The sequence below is a fragment of the Macaca nemestrina genome, chromosome 3 (genome assembly GCF_043159975.1).
Source record: "Macaca nemestrina isolate mMacNem1 chromosome 3, mMacNem.hap1, whole genome shotgun sequence".
Lineage (NCBI taxonomy): Eukaryota > Metazoa > Chordata > Mammalia > Primates > Cercopithecidae > Macaca > Macaca nemestrina.
The window spans coordinates 38371247-38391735 of NC_092127.1; the positions used below are offsets into that span (position 1 = coordinate 38371247).

The 20489-nt window shown below is 43.2% G+C and overlaps 1 protein-coding gene across 4 annotated transcripts in view; it reads left to right on the plus strand.

Annotated features, from left to right (window-relative positions):
* The first annotated feature begins 373 nt into the window (after window positions 1-373).
* LOC105463471 (SH3 domain containing 19) overlaps window positions 374-20489 on the plus strand; it is a 197048-nt gene continuing 176932 nt past the window's right edge. For 2 of the 4 annotated variants that reach the window (XM_011710564.3, XM_071092928.1), the window contains exon 1: window positions 374-737. In XM_011710564.3, the coding sequence (XP_011708866.2) occupies window positions 626-737 (112 nt within the window). In that variant the 5' untranslated portion in view covers window positions 374-625. The remainder of the gene's footprint in view (window positions 738-20489) is intronic. The other 2 variants (XM_011710566.3, XM_011710563.2) reach the window with 2 other exon arrangements.

Consider the following 20489-nt stretch of genomic DNA (forward strand, 5'->3'; position numbering starts at 1 on the left):
CAAGCCAAGTTTGCTCCAAAGTTCAGCAGCTCCCAGCTGTGCCATCTCTCCCCGTTCGGCCCCGGTCCTCTTTTTGTTTAAGTGTCAAACAAATGGGTTTCCTGTTGACACTGGAATATCGTGAAAAAGCAGGAAGACGCCAGGCCACCTCCTCTTTCCCCTCTTCCTATCCCGTTTATTTATTTTGCATACGTTTGTTTGGGTCGAGCGGGTGTTTCTAGCGTGTGTGGCCATGGGGCGGCCTTAGGGGCCGGTAACCCCTCCCTGAGGAGGCGAGGCCAGGCCCGAACCCGCCCGATCCGCGGTGGAGCTCTGCGGGGCGGGGAAGGGAAAGAGGAAGGGGGAAGAGAGCGGGAGTGGGAGTGGGAAAGGCCAGGGATTGAGAGGCCGCCGGGACGCCGCAAGGAGGCGGGGAATCGGCTCGGCCCGCGCCCGGCCGCTGCCGGGCCGGCTGCAGGTGGAGTTCGCGGAGGTGGCCATTTCCACAGCCGCCGCCGACGCCTCCTCTCCGGGAGCCGCCTTCCCCCCGGCCCGAGGGCGGTGGCGTGGGGCCGGGTACCCGCGTTCTGGGGCGCCGGGGCCGCAGCTCGCCGGCCATCCCGCGGCTGCGCCCCGCGCCTCGCCCATGGCTGAGGGCCGGCGGCGGGAGGACGAGGAGGAAGAGCTACGCGAGCGCCGCGAGCTTGGTGGCCAGCGCCGCGCCCGGGGCCGTGCGCTCTCGGGCCACTCGGCCGCAGGTGAGAGGCGCGGGCGCGGGGAACGGGGCGGCGGGGACCCGGAGCAGCGCGCTCTGGGGCCGCTCGGGTCCGCCCCACACAGCGGCTGCTCCTTCACGCGCCGGGATGGGACCGGCTTTAACTCTCGGAGGCCAGACTCGGGAAGGGTGGCCTTTCCATCGCCATCCACACTTTCCGGCCGAGCCCGAGGAAATTCAGACCCGTCTCTGACTGCTAGTGGTCGTGCAGCTGAAACTCCAGATTTTCCGTGCACACTAAATCCAGGAGCTGCTGGCTTGGGACTTGTGGCCTAGGTGATGACTTATCTCTGGATGAGTCAGAGGCCAGTGGCCGTCTCGGTGGTCAGCGACCCCTCCCGAGGGGTTTGCATGCGACGCCCCAGCCAAGTCAGAGCACGTGCTCATAAGTGAGTCAAGTCCTGTTTCGGCGTCCCTTGAACTTCGGACCTGTGACCCTCTCCCTCCCTCCCCCAGCCGCCGAGCTCACCAATTTTCTGTAGGACTTGTTTTCGTTATTTGTGAGACCCTCCCCCACGCAAAGAGAAGTCCAGAATATAGCATCCCAAAAGGCCATTCATTTGGGCTGAGAATCATTTTCGGGCCTATAATTACTTTTATGATAGTGTGTTTTGGGTACACAAAAGCGGCACGGATCAAATAGTTTGGCGCATTAGTGAAAGAGTGAATACGTGTAGATCCACACCCCTTCCCTCTTCCCGGGCGGCTTTTCAATCAAACATAATAGAGAGGAAATTCTTTGGCCTTTGGTTCCAACTGGGTAATCCGAGTTATCTGAAAACAAGAGGGAAGAACAAACCTGGGGGGACTGACAACAAAAGGGAGATAGGGAAGTGAGAGAGTCGGGGGAGAACGATTCACTGAGAGCCTCGTTAGAAAGTGGAATATAGTGAATGTTCCATGAAGTGGAGAACCTTTTCTGTGTGACTGCCTTAACCACTAAGAGAAAGTTGGAGAAATAGGGAAGATATTGTATCTGTGCGGAACAAATGGAGGGTAGAAAGTAGGTGAAAGGAAAACTTGAGAAGAACATCTTGAAGAAATAGTCAATTTAATGCCCTTGGTAGAATCTTGGAACCATAAAAATAAATCTCCATGCTCATTACTACAACTTTTCATCAAAATAAGGCATTTGGCTGTCTATGTGAACACCAGTTTTGAACATAATTGGTAATTTTGTTCAGTGTAAACCCAGAGCTAGTGAAATAATGAATAGTTGCTGGATATAAGTGAATATTTCTTGCAAGAGTACAATGAAAAAAACTTTACAAAGATATACCGCCATGTCTGACCTGTGGATTTAAACAGGGTGGGCCACCTTAGATTCCTGTTACCTTCAGCAGAAAGCTTCACTCTCACAAGACTGTACAGTGAAGACCTCTTTTGGAGTTCAGACTAGATGTGATCCAGATGTGTGTTTATCATTTAGCTGCAATATGTGTACTTATTCCAATGTGGAAATGACATTTTGTAGTTAGTTTTCACCAGTTCCCTAATTTCCCAAGGCTGGCAAAGGCTTTTCTAGATTATTTGATAATATTTTGCTGAGACATGACATTGTGTATTTTTTGCATTCAGTAATTGGTGTTTGTAGTTTTCTAACCATTTATGTGCCCTTTTTTCATTAAAGGGTGTCAGGACGATGTTATGGAATGAGTAAGAGGGTTAAACTTGCAATTTTTGGATTTATTTCTTTTAGAAGAAATTATTTGATAGTTTACATTGCTTTACAAGCTGAGCTCCACTTTCCCCTTATTAGTTAACATGTTTTTCAGACACTAACACATTCCTTACCAAGCTTGGGCATTTGTTAGTTATGTCTGTGCTAGATGTTGCTCTCCTCCAAGTGAGAGGGTGTGAACTGACGCAGAAGCTTCATGTTTTTTCTGCATCACCTTTTCAGTTTTTCACTTTTCCTGTTCTCAGTGCTCCCTCCTACCCTTACCATTTTACAATCTAAAGAGTTTACTTTTCTCTGATCTCACATAGCTTGATAACCATAAACCTGGGGTTTATGAACTTAAGGTAGTCTGTGAACTCTTCCTTCTCTCCCTGCTGAATTTTGGAGTGGTTGTGTAAGTGCATTTATTTATTTTTGCAACATACATACAGAAGAGCATGTAAAATTTGTAAATTATAAAGTAAAAACTCTTGTGACTCATGCTCAAGTCAAGAAATAGGATATAGTCAGTTCCTTAAAAATGGATTCCCATCCCTTCCAGACTTAGCCTCCTCTCTCCCCTACAGGTAACCCTTTTTTTTTAACCTTTGTGATTATTATTTCCTTTTTATTCTGTATAGTTTTACCATATACATATGCATCTCTATAAAATATTGTTTAGTTTTACCTTTTTAAAATCATAATAAGTGGAATCATCCTGTATTTTATCTACCCAGCAGAAAGCAAGTAATGACTTGAGATTATGAAATGTCTGGAATGGGTTCTTTTCATTCAAAGGCCAAGAGCCCCAGGCAGGTTCTGAGCACAGGACAGTCCTTGTAGGGCATCCTTGGAAATAAATGTGTGTGTGTTTTTAAAATGATGTTAAGAAAATTGGGTTTGGCCGGGTGCGGTGGCTCAAGCCTGTAATCTCAGCACATTGGGAGGCCAGGGCGGGCAGATCATGAGGTCAGGAGATCGAGACCATCCTGGTTAATACAGTGAAACCCCATCTCTACTAAAAAAAAAAAAATTTACCCGGGTGTGGTGGCAGGCACCTGTAGTCCCAGCTACTCAGGAGGCTGAGGCAGAAGAATGGTGTGAACCTGGGAGGTGGAGCTTGCAGTGAGCAGAGATGGAGCCACTGCACTCCATCCTGGGCGACAGAGCAAGACTCCGTCTCAAAAAAAAAAAACTGGGTTTGATTAATCACAATTTCATCTTACAACAAAGGATGATAGTTGATCTTGAGCTCACCTTCTTTATAAAATGTATTTGTTATGTTTTCCAGCTTTTAAAGTAATAAAATACATGATTCTAAAATTAAAAGTTCAGTTGATTATTATTATTTTTTGTTTTTTATTTTTGCAGAATTATAGGCAATCAAGTACTGAGGTCAATTCAGTGAAGGTTTATTTTTTATTTATTTTTATTTTTTTGAGGCAGTCTCGCTCTGTTGCCCAAGCTGGAGTGTAATGGCGTGGTCACCGCTCACTACAACTTTCATCTCCCAGGTTCAAGCGATTCTCATGCCTCAGCCTCCAGAGTAGCTGGGATTACAAGTGTGCACCACCATGCCTGGCTAATTTTTGTATTTTTAGTGGAGACGAGGTTTCACCATGTTGGCCAAGATGGTCTTGAACTCCTCCCACCTCAGCCTCACAAAGTGCTGGGATTACAGGGACCACTGCACCCGGCCAGTGAAAGTTAATTCTGTAGCAGTTCATGATGCATGAAATTAATAAGCAGATGCAGGAAAGTAAATAGGGAGCAGAGAGTATTCCCTTGTTTGGGTTTCATGTGCTGAGGCTAAGGTATCGTACATCTGGCACTATGTGAAATATTTACTGTTGATGGTGGTATCCAAGATCCTTAATTGCCTGACCTGAGAGAGAGTGGTAATATGAAAACTAGACACAACACCTGAATTCTTGGGGGTGTCTTACTAATCCACCGAATGCCCATCACAAAAAAGGAAGAGAGGATGTGGGTATAGTAATCCAGTGGTTCTCAAACTTTTGCCACATGTATCAGAATTGCCTGAAGGCCTTGTACACACTCAGTATCTGATCACTTGGTCTGGGATAGGGCCTGAGAATTTTCATTTTGACACATTCCCAGATAATATTCATGTTGCTGGTTCAAAAGGATGATGCACTTTGCAAACTCCACATAATTAGGAGAGAAATCACACCCCAACACTGATTGTTAAATTCTAAGAAATAGTTCCTTTGGCTAACTTGTCCTTTTTAGTAGATCAGATGAAAACCCATGAGACAAACATGGAGATTTCCACAGACTAACATATGGGACTTAGTTTCCATTGTGGATTTCCTCAGTAGCTTAAAGGATTTCATGGTTGATTTATACAGCCTGGCAATTATGATCAACTTCATTTTTGTTTCTTGTTTTTTTTCTTTGTTATTGATTGCATATTCTTCATCTCTATCTGCACAACTAAGATTGGTGTATTAGTGCCACTGCGTTAGTGCTAGTTAGTGCTAGCCAAGGGCAAGAAGTGGAGGGTGGGGGGAATAGGCAGACAAGATTGGGTGACCAACTCTTCCCAGTTTCCCAGGACTGTTCCAGCTTTTAAAACTGAAAGTGCCCCATTTATGGAAACTCCTCAGTCCCAGGCAAATCAAGGATAGTCACCATAGTGGAAAGGTAGCTTGGGTGGGGGAAGAAGTGAGGATAAAGGCTACTGATAATGTTATTTATACTAACATCCCTCTTTTAGTCCAGGTCCTTTTTTCACTCAACATTAAGTTTGTAAGATTTATTTGTATTGTTACGTGTAGCTGTGGGTTTTTGTTTGTTTGTTTTGAGACAGAGTCTTACTCTGTTGCCCAGGCTGGAGTGCTGTGGTGTGATCTCGGCTCACTGCAACTTCTGCCTCCCAGATTCAAGTGATTCTCCTGCCTCAGCCTCCCAAGTAGATGGGAGTACAGGTGCATGCCACCATGCCCAGCTAAGTTTTGTATTTTTCGTAGAGACGGGGTTTTGCCATGTTGCCCAGGCTGATCTCGAACTCCTGACCTCAGGTGATCCACTTGCCTTGGCCTCCCAAAGTGCTGGGATTACAGGCGTGAGCCATCATGCCTGGTCGGTTTTTTCTTTGTTTTGTTTTCATTGTATAAATATATACCACAGCATTTTGCCTATTATTTTTTATTGATTTATTGGAGTTCTTTGTTTACCCAGGAATCTCAACTTTTGTTCGTTATGTGTGTTACAAATATCTTCTTCAACTCTGGCTTACTTTTTCATTTTCTCTATGGTTTCTTTTGATGTGGAAATTCTTCATTTCAGTATAGATGAATTTATGAATCTTTTCCTTTATAATTTGTGTCTCTTCCCCCCTCACCCTCATTAAGAACATGATTTCTATCCAAGGTCATGAAAATATTCTCCTATATCTCTTTTATTGTCCCCTAAAAGCTTTGTAGCTTTCCTTGGGGAGAAATGCCATAGCATTCATCAGATTCTCAAAAAGATTTGAGAATCTCTGCCTGACATACAACATTTTAATATTATTTCTCCAAAGGGAAGATATGCAAGATTGTGGATCCTCCTTCCAATATCTGGAAGAGTAGTAGGCACATAATAGGGCTTATTAAATACGAAATAAATTTACTCTTTCTATATTTTGATGTGTTTATGGTAAACCCTGGAAGGACTGATATAACTGTTGTCTGTTCTGCTTTGAGTAAAATAACTTTAATGTCATCAGTACGAGGGCACAGAAGAACATTCACTGTGTTCACTGTGTACCAGGTGCTTCTTAATGTTATCACCTGTGAGGTAGATATTATTTTCTTCATTTTATCATTGAAAAGACTGATGCTCACAAACATTTAAGCAACTTATCCACAGTCCCTCAGCTAATAAATACTGGAATGGTGATTTGAATGCAGGTTTTTTTTGAAGTGGAAGTCCGTGTTTTTTCAGGTGATCACAATGACTGCTAATACAAGTCAATTACTATTGATGCTCCGCACATTTATACCTGCATGCTGCTTGCTGTATTTTAGAAGTACTTTACATTTATGTGGTGCTTTTCTACTTATGAAGGGCTTTCACAACTGCAATTAATTGGATTCTTACAACAAACTGAGAGGGAAGAGGGTAAGTTTTATTGTTTCCATCTTAAAGATGAGTAAACTGAGACTCAGAAATGTTAGGTTTTATCTAAAATTATGCAACTAGGTATAGCTGAACCTCAGTCGCCTCTGTTGTGTGTTGCAAGTCGTAGAGTTTTGTTTAATTGATTCATATAACATGTCAAGTCGTATCCTCTCAGAGTCTGTGGCTTTGTCTAGTTAGATAGTGTTGAAAACTGCATTAGTTCTCGGGACCACCAGCTTACTGTGTTTCGTTATTTGAATTCCAAAGTTGTCTAATTTATTTTGAGAAAGTTATTTTAAGTTCCATGGAAACTATATTTACATGTTGTTTAAAAATCCTGTACTTATCACATTCTCTAAGAAGAACTGGGCCAGGTACAGTGGCTCACGCCTGTAATCCCAGCACTTTGGGAGGCCAGTGCAGGTGGATCACCTGAGGTCAGGAGTTTGAGACCAGCCTGCCAACATGACAATACCCCGTCTCTACCAAAAATACAAAAAATTAGCCAGACGTGGTGGCAGGCACCTGTAATCCCAGCTACTCGGGAGGCTGAGGCAGGAGAATTGCTTGAACTAGGGAGGTGGAGGTTGCAGTGAACTGAGATCGTACCACTGCACTCCAGCCTGGACAACAAGAGTGAAACTCTATCTCAAAAAGAAAAAAACACCTGTCTAGTTATCCCCATCAATATAATGTGTGCAAAATGGTGCCTAAAATACTGGCAATATAAAGAGATATATAAAATAGGCTCTCTGCTTTTAAAGACTATGCCATAGAATTAGGGAAGGTAAGACTATTACACTTTAAAGAAGGTAATTAAGAATATAAAGAAGTCCATGGTGGATATCAGTTTGATATGAGAGAATCAGACTGCCTTGGTTCATTTTTTGGCTCACCAGTGGCTAACTGTGTGACTTTGGACAAGTTATCTAACCTCTCTTCTATTCTTTATTTATATTTCTAAATTTGAATAATAGTAAATCCTATTGCATTGGGTTTGAAGACTAAATGAGTTAATGTATATAGTGCCCTTAGAACATGGCCAAGCCCATAGTAAATACCTATAAAATTATTAGCACTTATTTTATGTCTCCTTTTTCTTATTATTGATAAAATATTTCACAGTTGAGTCTGCATTTTTCTTCACTTGGGAATAGTTATGAATTTCATGTTGGCAGAGGAAAAAGGTAAATCTGCAGTGTCATCATTTAATAATCAAATGTAGTTGCTTTTCTTTGGAGTTCATGTATCTCTTAGAAATATCTTAATTGTAGGGGACTCCCAAAGACTGAGGCTAGTTCTTCCTTTGATATTTCTTAAGCCATATGAATTACTTTAACATGGCCTGGTAATAATGCTCAACTTTTCTATTCTTTTTTTTTTTTTTTTTTGAGTCAAGAGTCTTCCTCTGTCGCTTAGGCTGGAGTGCAGTGGCGCGATCTCGGCTCACTGCAACCTCTGCCTCCTGGGTTCAAGCAATTCTCCTGCCTCAGTCTCCCAAGGAGCTGGGACTACAGGCATGTGCCACCATGCCCGGCTAAATTTTTTTTGTATTTTTATTAGAGACAGGGTTTCATCATATTGGCCAGGTTGGTCTTGAACTCCTGACCTTCTGACCTGCCCACCTCGGCCTCCCAAAGTGCTGGGAGTACAGGCGTGAGCCACTGCACCCGGCCCATCTTTTTTTTTTTTTTTTTTTAAGATAGAGTCTCGCTCTGTTGCCCAGGCTGGAGTGCAGTGGCACAATCTCAGCTCGCTACAACCTCCACCTCCCAGGTTCGAGTGATTCTCCTGCCTCAGCCTCCCAAGTAGTCTCAGCCTCCCGAGTAGTCTCAGCCTCCCAAGCAGCTGGGATTACAGGTGCCTGTGACCATGTTGGCTGATTTTTACATATTGTTAGTAGAGACAGGGTTTTGCTGAGTTGGCCTGGCTGGTCTCGAACTCCTGACCTCAGGTGATATGCCTGCCTCAGCTTCCCATAGTGCTGGGATTATAGGTGCGAGCCACTGTGCCCAGCCAACGTTCAACTTTTCTTTAATTGTCCATTGAAAGCTCATTATTGTGACATAAGCAATTATGTTCAAAGTGATTAGAGCAAATCAGAGGTGAGTTGATCATCCTATGACCTATTTTTAACCAGAGTGCATCCCTTCGTTCTGTTTTTTTTCCCTCTCTGACCCTATTCATCCAGCGGTTCTATAACTTCACTGGCATATTATATTCTGAGGACAACGCATTCACTGTTTTCCCTTAGGTCATTTCAGCTTTTCATCCAATGGTGCTTAGAGACTAATCCTTTGAACACTTGGTTCTAATCCCATCTGTCAATTAGCTTTGTAGCATCCAGCAATTTATAGCATCTTTCTGGGCCTTAGCTTTTGCTTTATTGATTGAAAGGATGAGGCTTCCAACTTTACATTTTACGATATTAGGAGATAAGCAGAAAGATAACTTCCAACATAATTTACAGAAGTTTGCCCATGTGCTAAGTTAGATCTTGGAGAGTTTCTCCCAGGCTCCTTGTGAACTGCTCCACTGGTGTGGGAGAAGCCAAAGGGGCAAAATTCAAGACAGTGTCTCTCTGGTGAGGGCAGTTACATTGGCATAAGTAGTCTAGCGTAACTTGTCATGCAGACCCCTTTTCAAGATAGTAGCTTCATGCACTGATAATGTGGCAGTGTTCCCCTTCATCAATGGAAGACATGGGATGTGTTCTAGGGGAATTTATAGTACTTGACACGTGTATGAGGGAAATGCTGCTATCAATTAAGTACAAGAGGAAAATACGTGTCTGGTAGTTTCAGGGCATAGGGCAGGGTAAAGGTTGAGGAGGAAGCTTGGATAGCCTGACACAGGGCAGTAAGGAGAAGGCTCTGGCGGAGGCCTGGCCCCTTGTTTAGAAGCAACTGGAACAAGTCCTTGCTCCTCCGCAGCTGTCGGCCTCACCTTCAGGAACTGTAAGCTTGTCCTTGTGGTGGGGATGGGCTCATGGGGGTGGAGGTAGGAGCTGTGGACCATTCTTTTCTTTCTTTCTTCTTTTTAAAAACAAAATTTGTTCCAAGTTATACCAAGGGAAAAAAAATTGTTCCAAGTTATACCAAGGACAAAAAATGAATTAAGAAAAAGTAAATTTAAAAAATAAAATTTGTTTTTTAGAATATGTTTTGAGTTACAGAAAAATGGTGAGGATAGTACAAAGAGCTCCCATATACCCTACACCCTGATTATTAGCATCTTACATTAGTATGGTAGATTCGTCACAATTAATGAACTTACCTTGATATATGATTAAACTCCATGCTTGATTCAGATTTTCTTAGTTTTTGCTTAAGGTCCTTTTTTTGTGTTGCAGTATCCCATATAGGAGACTGTATTACATTTAGTTGTCATGTCTCCTGAGGCTCCCTTTGGCTATGACAGTTTCTCAGATTTTCCTTGTTTTTGATGACACTTGACAGTTTTGAAGAGTACTGGTCACATGTTTTGTATGTTGTTCCCCTGTTGAGATTTCTCTGATGTTTTTCTCATGATCAGACTGGCTTATGGATGTTTGAGAAGAAGATCACAGAGGTAAAGTGCCATTTTTATCACAATTCAAGGGTATATATTATTATCATGACTTTTCTATTGATACTGACCTTGATTACCTGGCAGAGGTAGTGTTTGTGAAGTTTCTCTGCTTTACAGTTACTCTTTTTGGCATTGGCGTCCACTCTCCCTCCCCAACTGCAAGACCCCATTGCAGTAGTTCTTAAAAAGAAATTTTTTTTAAAAGTTCAGCCTTTTTCCTCTCTTTCCATACTGTAGAAAGTGAAGGAAGTCGCTATGGAGTAAGAGTTATGCTACACTTAAGGAGTAAAGAATTATGCTATACCTCTTCAAGGGTAGAGTATCTACATACTTTTTTTTTGGAATTATTTTGCATGAGAGAGACCTTTTTTTTGTAGAAATGGGGTCTTGCTATGTTGTTCAGGCTCGACAAACTTCTGGGCTCAAGGGATCTTCCTGCCTCTGCCTCCCAAGTAGAGGGGATTACAGCCACACACCACTGTGCCAGCCTAAATTCTTTAATATTCCCTTTGTTTGGTCTCTCCAAAGATCTGGTTAGGATTGTCTCTAGGCCCCACCTGTTGGAGAATGTAAGCTCAATTTCTTCATCCAATTCTGTCCAAAATATCTGATCTGTGTGGATGTCTGGGAGATAATTTCATTGTATAATTAGAAAGGAAAGGCATGAAATGCATTTGTCTGATTGAGGTGACCTGTGACTGAGATTCATTTACACTAGAGTCCTCTGTCAGCAGGTACAAATAACTAATGTAAATTCCTTTCCAATTTTGGAAATGGAGGGGAAGCTAGAGTAGGAAAGGAATTTGGAAATGCACTGGGCTAAGATAATCAAATAACAAGTTAATATTTATTGTGCATTGGGTGCCGAGACAATTCCAGTTGTTTTCGGTGTGTTTTTCTCATTTAGTCCTGGTACCAATCCTATGCAGTAGGTGTGATTGTTTCCTTCATTTAACAGATGAGGAACCTGAGACCTAGAAAGGGTGAATAATCTCCTCAAGGTCACACAGCAAGTGAGTGACAGAATAGGATTCTGTAGCATGGACTCCTGGTTGCCTCCTTTTTTCCTCATTTCCTCCTTTTTTGGTCAACGGAACCCCTGTATTTCTGGATGCAGCAATGTACCCGCCTATGAAGCTACTTCTTCCAGCCTGTTAATGAGATACAAGTAAAAGTTGTTGAATGGGGTTGCCAGGAAAGTTCTTTAAAGGGGGTTCACACTCAACTGCACAGAATACCTTTTTCCCCTTACCACCTTCCTCCCACCTGCTACCAGGAGCAAGGCTGTGTAGCTCACGGTAGCCACCCTGGGCCATGAGGTTACTTTGAGGTTGGAACCCAAGCACTGAGAATAGTGGAGCAGAAAAATAGATGGCCCTGCAGTCACTGCTGATAAAAGAGTCACCAAATGAGTTTTGATTGCCTGCCTCCTCCTTTATTTAGAAGGAAGGAATAAGAAACTCTACCTTGTTTAAGCCACTGTTATTGTAGGCCTCAACTGGCAGCTGAAGGCAATTCCTAACTGATAGATTCTAACTTGATTTTATTGTTTCCCTCCTCTTACCACCAAGCTGTAATACATTTTGTTATAATGAAGTTACCCTAAGATTCCTAGATTCTTGTTGCTATTTTGTACTTTACTGTAGTGTGACCTTGGACACGTTGGTTAGGTTTTATGAGGCCCCCGCTCCACTGTATTTTTTACATCTTTGGAATAGGAATTATTCATGCTCTAACTACTCTGCAGGCTCATTATGGGGAACATGCTTGTAAACTTCAAGTGTTCATGTATGATGTGTGGTTTTTGAAGTGGTTGTGGCCATCCTTGGGCAAGTTGAAGGGTACCAAAAAGGAAACCTTTAGAATCTGAATGTAGTTTTCTGGTTTTGTTATTTTGCTTAGTGCCAACTTAATTCAGAATAAATAAATAGAAGCTGTGAAGGGAGGTGATGTTGTCCCTGCTCTGATGCATATGAGCAGATTAACAATTGCATTGCTGATGAGCCCTAGAATGCATGCCAGGGCTGCTGCATGGGACTGAGAGTTCATTTGTTTTCAATATGGCTGCCTTCATTATACTGGAGCTTTGTTTCCAGAAGATATATTAATCAAGGAATCATTATACTGGATGACAGTTAACCGCTTTTTCTCTGAGAGCTGGCCAAGAACAAAGGGCTCAGAAGAAAATGTTTGTACAAGATGTGGAGAATTAGTTTTTCTGGCAATAAATGTCACCATTTCCAAATAGTCCTCTGAAACTAGTGCAGAGGTGTTCACATAACACTCCAAGGCCCCCAGCATAGGGTCACCCATGTAAATGATCCTGTCTTATCTTGCCACCACACGCTTTGTTTCTTCATTCCTTCACAAGGATTCCCCTCAACATACACACTAGCTCAGTGGACAGTACTGAAGCTACCTGGAGATTACAAGGTAGATTCATTTCTCTCAGTGAAAGTGTAACTATTGCCAGTGGAGGGGGCATCTGGAAGTGGGATTCATTTGGAATAAGGAATGTTATTGCAAGTTTTAAAATGTGCACAGCCTGGGCAACAAAGCAAGACCCTGTCTTTATAAAAAATAAATTAGCTGGGCGCAGTGGTGTGTGCCTGTAGTCCCAGCTACTCAGGAGGCTGAGGGAGGAGGATTGCTTGAGCCCAGGTGTTTGAGGCTGCAGTGAGTCATGATTGCGCCACTGCACTCCAGCCTGGGTGACAGTGAGACCTTATCTCTAAAATAAACAAATAAAGTATGCAGACTTCTATTTGAATATTACTCCTAATTAGATGCTGCATAACGTGACATTCCTTTATATCACAAGTAACATTTTATCTCCCACCTTGTTCCATTCCTGTTTCTCCTTCATAGAAAGTTTCATGAGGTATTCAACTTTGTAACGTGGTTCGGTATTTCTTACACCTCTGTAGCAATGGGAACTCTATAAAGAGTGCTTCTCAGACTTTGATCTGTCTACAGATCACCTGGAGATCTTGTTCAAATGCAGATATGATGTAGTAGGTTTTGGGTAGAGCTGAGATTCTGTATTTCTTTTTTTTTTTTTTTTTTTTTTTTTTTTTTTGAGACAGTCCCCCTGGTTGCCCAAGCTGGAGTGCAGTGACATGATCCCGGCTCACTGCAACCTCCGCCTCCCAAGTTCAAGCGATTCCCATGCCTCAGCCTCCCAAGTAGCTGGGATTATAGGTGCTCACCACTACACCCGGCTAATTTTTTGTTTGTTTGTTTGTTTGTTTTTTGTTTTTGAGGTGGAGTCTTGCCCTGTCGCCCAGGCTGGAGTGCAGTGGTGCGATCTAGGCTCACTGCAGCTTCCGCCTCCTGGGTTCACGCCATTCTCCTGCCTCAGTCTCCCGGGTAACTGGGACTACAGGCACCCGCCACCACGCCCGGCTAATATTTTGTATTTTTAGTAGAAACGGGGTTCCTCCATGTTGGCCAGGCTGATCTCAAACTGCTGACCTCATGTGATCCGCCCGCCTGGGCCTCCCAAAGTGCTGGGTTTACAGGTGTGCGCCACCATGCCTGGCCGACTCTGCATTTCTTTTTCTTTTTTTCCTTATTTTTGAGGCGGAGTCTCGCTCTGTCCCCCAGGCTGGAGTGCAGTGGCGCGATCTCCCCTCACTGCAAGCTCCGCCTCCCGGGTTCACCCCATTCTCCTGCCTCAGCCTCCCAAGTAGCTGGGACTATAGGCACCCGCCACCGCGCCCGGCTAATTTTTTGTATTTTTGGTGGAGACGGGGTTTCACCGTGTTAGCCAGGATGGTCTTGATCTCCTGACCTCGTGATCCGCCCGTCTCGGCCTCCCAAAGTGCAGGGATTACAGGCGTGAACCACCGCGCCCGGCGACTCTGCATTTCTCACAGGGCACTGATGCTGCTGCTGCTGGTGGTCCCTGGGCCACATTTTGAGTAACAAGGCGCTCAGTTATCTCTACTGTAGGGCCAGGGTTCTCAACTCTTGGCAGGACATCAGAATCAACTTTGAAACTTTAAAAAAGACATGTGCTCATGACCCCACCCTCAGATTTCCAGATTCATTACTTCTATAATAGGTGCTGAGGAGCTGGATTTTTAAAGTTGTACTTAAGGTGAGAATCACTGCCTTAGTATCGTATTTAAAAATATGATGTTGGCCGGGCGCAGTGGTTCACGCCTGTAATCCCAGCACTTTGGGAGGCCCAGGCGGGTGGATCACGAGGTCAGGAGATCGAGATCATCCTGGCTAACACAGTGAAACCTCGTCTGTACTAAAAAAATACAAAAATTTAGCCAGTCATAGTGGTGGGCGCCTGTAGCCCCAGCTACTCGGGAGGATGAGGCAGGAGAATGGCGTGAACCTGGGAGGCGGAGCTTGCAGTGAGCCGAGATCTCGCCACTGCACTCCAGCCTGGGTGACAGAGCGAGACTCTGTCTCAAAAAAAAAAAAATGATGTTATGATGTTGATTGGTTTCAGTGTGATTTCTTATAATTTGAACTTAGTTTTTCCATCTTAAATAATTCATGTTGTGATAACTTTTATTCAAACAGAATAAACAGAATCCACCATGCATTTTTCTTTTTTCCCCCTTTTTCAGCTTTGTTGAGATATAATTCACTAATGAAAATTGAATATATTCAAGATGTACAACATGATGTTTTTATATATGTATGTATTGTGAAATGATTGCCACAGTCAAGCTAACTTGAGTATCCATCACCTCACATAGCTACCTTTTTTTTTTGTTTCTTATAGTGAGAATACTTAAGTTCTACTCCCATAGCAAATTTTAAATATAATACATTATTATTAATTATAGTCACCATGCTATGTACTTGGTCTCCAGAACTTATTCATCTTATGACTAAAAGTTTAGACCTTTGAACAACACCTCCCCATTTCCCCTACCCTCACAACTCCTGGTAACCACCCTTCTGCTCTCTGGTTCTTTTTTTTTTTTTTTCCAGACAGGGTCTCACTCTGTTGCCCAGGCCGTAATGCAGTGGTGCAATCATGGCTCACTGAAGCCTTGACCTCCCAGGCTCATATGGTCTTCCCACCTCAGCCTCCTGAGTAGCTGGGACTACAGGGACATGCCCTGCTAATTTTTTATTTTAAAAAACTTTTTGTAGAGATAAGGTCTTGCTCTCTTGCCCAGGCTGGCCTCGAATTCCTGGTCTCAAGTGATCCTCCCACTTTGGCCTCCAAAGTGCTGAGATTACAGACGTGAGTCACTGTGCCTAGCCTATTCTCTGCTTCTATGAGTTTGACTTTTTTAGATTCCACATATAAGTGAGATCATGCATTCTGTGTCTGGCTTATTTCACTTAGCATAATGTCCTCCAGGTTCATCCATGTTGTCACAAGTGGCAGGATTTGCTCCTTTTTTTTCTCTAAACAGGATCTTGCTGTGTCACCCAGGCTGGAGTGCAGTGGCATGATCATGGCTCACTGCATCCTTGACCTCCCGGGCTCAAGCGATCCTCCTATCTTAGCATCTCAAGAAGCTGGGACTATAGGCGCTCACCACCATGCCAAGCTAATTATTATTATAGTAATTTTTTGTAGAGATGCAGTCTCACTGTGTTGCCCAGGCTGGATTTCCTTCTTTTTAAAGACTGAATAAAATTCCATTGTGTGTGTATATACGTATATATACAGTGGAATAAAATTCCACTGTGTGTGTGTATACATATATACATTTATATATGTATATACACGTACACCACATTTTGTTTATCCATTCATTCATCATCAGACTTAGGTTGTTTATGTATCTTGGCTATTGTGAATAATGCTGCACTGAACATGGGAGTGCAGACATCTCTTTGAGATAGGGATTTATTGGTCAGGTGCAGTGAATCATACCTATAATCCCAGCACTTTGGGAGGACAAGGTGGGTGGATCACTTACGGTCAGGAGTTCGAGACCAGCCTGGTCAACATGGTAAAACCCCGTCTCTACTAAAAATACAAAAATTAGCCAGGTGTTGTGGTGTGCACTTGTACTCCTAGCTACTTAGCAGGCCGAGGCTTGAGAATCACTTGAACCCGGGAGGTGGAGGTTGCAGTGAACCAAGATCCCACCACTGCACTCCAGCCTGGGCAACAGAGTGAGAGTCTTAAAAAAAAAAAAAAAAAAGGGAGAGTGATGTATTTCCTTTGGATATATACCCAGAAGTGGCATTGCTGAATGGTAGTTCTATTTTTCATTTTTTTGAGGAACCTCCATACTGTTTTCTATAATGGCTATACCAATGCACCCATCAACAACATATAAGAGTTCCCTTTTCTTCACATCCTCGCCAACACATATCTTTTGATTTTTTTTTTCTTTGTTTGGTGCAACAGGGTCTTGCTGTGTTGCCCAGGCTGGAGTGTGGTGGTGTGATCATAGCTCACTGTAGCCTTAAGCCACTGGGCTCAAGCAATCCTCTTGCTTCAGCCTCCCAAGTAGCTGGGACTACAGATGTGCACTACCAGTCTTTTTTTCTTTCTTTTTTTTTTTTTTTGTAAAGACAGGGTTTCGCTATGTTGACCAGGCTGGTCTTGAACTCTGGCCTCAAGTTATCCTCCTGCCTCAGCCTCCCAAAGTGCTGGGATTACAGACATGAGCCACCATGCCCAGCTGACTTTCTTTTTGAGACAGGGTCTTGCTCTGTCACCCAGGCTGAAGTGCAGCGGTGTCATCTCTGCTCACTATAGCCTTGACCTCCCGGGCTCAAGAAATCCTCCCACCTCAGCCTTCCAGGTAGCTGGGACTACAGGTATGTGCCACCATACCCAGCTAATTTTTAAATTTTTTGTAGAGACTGGGTCTCAGTGTGTTGCCCAGGCTGGCCTAGAACATCTGGGCTCAAGTGATCCTCCTGCCTCGGCCTCCCCAAGTGCTGGGATTACAGGAGTGAGCCATCATGCCCAGCCAGCCTCTGGCTGATTTTTTGATAATACCCATCCTAACAAGTGTGAGATGATATCTAATTGTGGTTTTGATTTACATTTCCCTGTTTGTTAGTAATGAGTACCTTTTCATATACCCATTGGGCATTTATATACCTTCTTTGAAAAAATGTCTATTCAGATCCTTTGCCCATTTTAAAATCTGGGGTTTCTTTTGCTGTTGAGTGATATTAGTTCCTTATATATTTTGGATATTAACCCTTTATCAGATATATGGGTTGCAAATATTTTTCCTCATTCCTTGGGTTTCCTTTTATGGTTTCCTTTGCTTTGCAGAAACTTTTTAGTCCCGCCATGAATTTTATACATGAATTTTAGTCAACTCCTATATTATTTTATAGTCTAAGTAGGCTCCACATAAAGAATGGTGTAGTGAGTTATCATTGAAGTAACTGGAAAGCACTGTATGTGTTCATGATGTTCTTTCAGCTTGCAAGAAACAGGCATGCTCACTTTAGCTGATGGAGGCTTATTGGAAGGATACACATGTAATTTGAAAGACACAGAAAATATGGCCAGGCACGATGGCTCACACCTCTTATCCCAGCACTTTGGGAGGCCGAGGAGGGTGAATCACTTGAGGTCAGGAGTTCAAGACCAGCCTGGCCAACATGGCGAAACCCCATCTCTACTAAAAAATACAAAAATTAGCTGGGCATGGTGGTGTGCACTTGTAATCCCAGCTACTCGGGAGGCTGAAGTATGAGAATTGCTTGAACCCAGGAGGTGGGGGCTGTAGTGAGCCGAGATTGCGCCACTGCACTCTAGCCCCAGCGGGTGACAGAGCAAGACGTCTAAAAAAATAAAAAAGATGCAGGAAGCAGTTTCAGAAAGTATTTGAAAATGAGAGTAACTCTAAAAAACTGACAGCAAATAGCTACTCTGGAGAACAGTTTTTAATAAGTTGGAACGACGTTGTTGCTCCTTATGGTTAGTAACACTACAGTTTATTGATGTCTGCTTCCATGGCTTCTAAGGTACTAAATAATTGGCTGTCTTTTATTTTTCTCACAGGCAGCCTCCCCAAGAAACAGTCTCTATGTAGGTTGGTCAGCCACAGTTCTGCACAGGATGGCGTTTTGCAGCAGGGTTCTTATGCCCATTTACAATGGAGGTCTATGGCAAACCCATAGAGGGCTGCCTTTTCAGATCCGTCCCAGGTCCCTTTGGGGCAAGATGGCGGAGTCTTGTGGTACCCACATGCTCACTTACATACTAGAAATGCCTGCAATTGCTTCTGTCTGATGGGACCTAGAGCCTGTGGGGGGTACCTTGAGGTTTCTCAGAATGGAAAGAGGGTAAAGTTGGTAGGCTCCAGGAATAAACTGACCACTCTGACTTTCAGCAATGTGAGTTTCCTGAGGGAAGAGGCTTACTTTGTTCATATCCCTCATAACTCAGACCAGTGCTTGACACATGTGCTCAGTACATAGCTGTCAAATAGGACAGTCTTGAGGTTTTTAAAAGATGTTTTAGGCTGGGCACGGTGGCTCATGCCTGTAATCCCAGCACTTTGGGAGGCTGAGGTGGGTGGATCACTTGAGGTCAGGAGTTCAAGACCAGCCTGGCCAACATGGTGAAACCCCATCTCTACTAAAAATACAAAAATTAGCTGGGTGTGGTGGTGCATGCCTGTAATCCCAGCTATTCAGGAGGCTGAGGCAGGAAAATCACTTGAACCTGGGAGGTGGAGGTTGCAGTGAGATCGTGCCATTGCACTCCAGCCTGAGCAATAAGAGCAAAACACTGTCTAAATAATGATGATGATGATGATGATGATAATAATAATAATAATAAATAAAGATGGTTTAATGTAGTCTTTATTTTTAGTTCGATTACATTTCATTCTAACTGGAACTCTTATGTACACAAGGTTGGAAGGCAAATCCCTCCTCTGTTCATGGCTCGCCCTGTGGAAGGGAAACCATGCATGCTAATATGCAAAACTTCACGTTTTCCTGTTTCTTTGTTACTCCTGAGCGCTTTAGATGTTTGCCATTTGGTGTCCATACAACCGACCCAGGCTTTGGGCTGCTGCACAGTTCATGGATGTCAAATCCAGTGCCCAGAGGCCTTCCCGACTGCCCTCAAAGTCAGCAAAGGGGCCTTGCAGGGCCTCGAACTCCTGAACATGATGCCCTTCCTCAGGCCCCGCGGGCGCACACCTGCCGGACGGGTCTAGCGCCAGGAACTCTGGGAAAGCAGAGCCTAAGTGTTGGCGCCCGTATGCGAGTGGCTTGTTGGGCTCATGAGGGCGGCGCCACCTTGGGTCCTGATTAAATTGGATTTTGAAGCTTAAATGTAGTTTTGGATATTTGGCCAAAGAAGGTTCATGTTCAGGTAAGGAGGGAGACACTAAAAAGATAGAAGTCGTCATCAGGAGTGATTGCAGCAGCTGCTGGTTTTTAAAACCCCAAACCCTGAAAATTGTAAGGAGTGATGCGGGAGAGTGGATGATAAAGATATTTGAGAAGGAATCTACTGGGTTAGTGACATGGGATGCAGGGCCTCAACATGAGGGACAAGTCCAGTGTTGCTAACGTTTTGTGACTTGGAAAAAGGTGGTTACCATTTGACAGCCTCTTCAGGAAAGGGACAGTGACACTGAACATTTATTATTAAACCTTAATTACAGCACGTTTGCTATTAGTGTTCAATTTAATGACGATTACTTATGTAGCATTTAGAACAAACCTTTCAGTAGTTCCTTGAGCACGTGGGTTTTGCCAGCCTTGTAGAATGTAATTTGGTATTGCTCACCTCATAGGTTTCCAATGGATGTTTAATGAAGTTAATGAAGAATTGGGGTTTTACTTCCAATATTCTTTTTTCCCCTCTGTTTTAGTTGAGTCCCCAGTTTTCTTACTTATTCCTGCAGTAGACTTTTAAAGTACCAACTTTTTAGCATATCTGAACAAAATATTTACCAATCATTTATTTATACTAAATATATGTCAGGAACTCATGTAATTTTCCTAACAGTCCTGGAAGGCAGGTTCTTTTGTCATCCTGTTCTTAAAAGGAGAAAAATGACGTAAAGAGAAGTTAAGTGCAGCTGAGATTTGAATCCCTGTAGTCTTTTCTTCTTTAATTTTTAAATGTACATACAGTAAACTTGACTTCTTTTTGGTGAACAGTTCTATGAATTTTATTACACATATAGTTTCTTGTGACAACTACCGTAGTCACCATACGGAACAGTTCCTTCACCTGGAAATTCCCTTTGCTGCCCTTTGTAGTCAGACCTTCTCTACACGCCTTTCCATTGGCAACCAATGATCTGCTCTCTGTCTCTATAACTTTGTCTTTTCTAGAATATTAAGTAAATGAATTCATAAAGTATTAATATATAACCTCTGAGACTGGTTTCTTTTACTCAGGAGAATGCCTTGGACATTCACTCATTATGTTACTGTATCAATAGT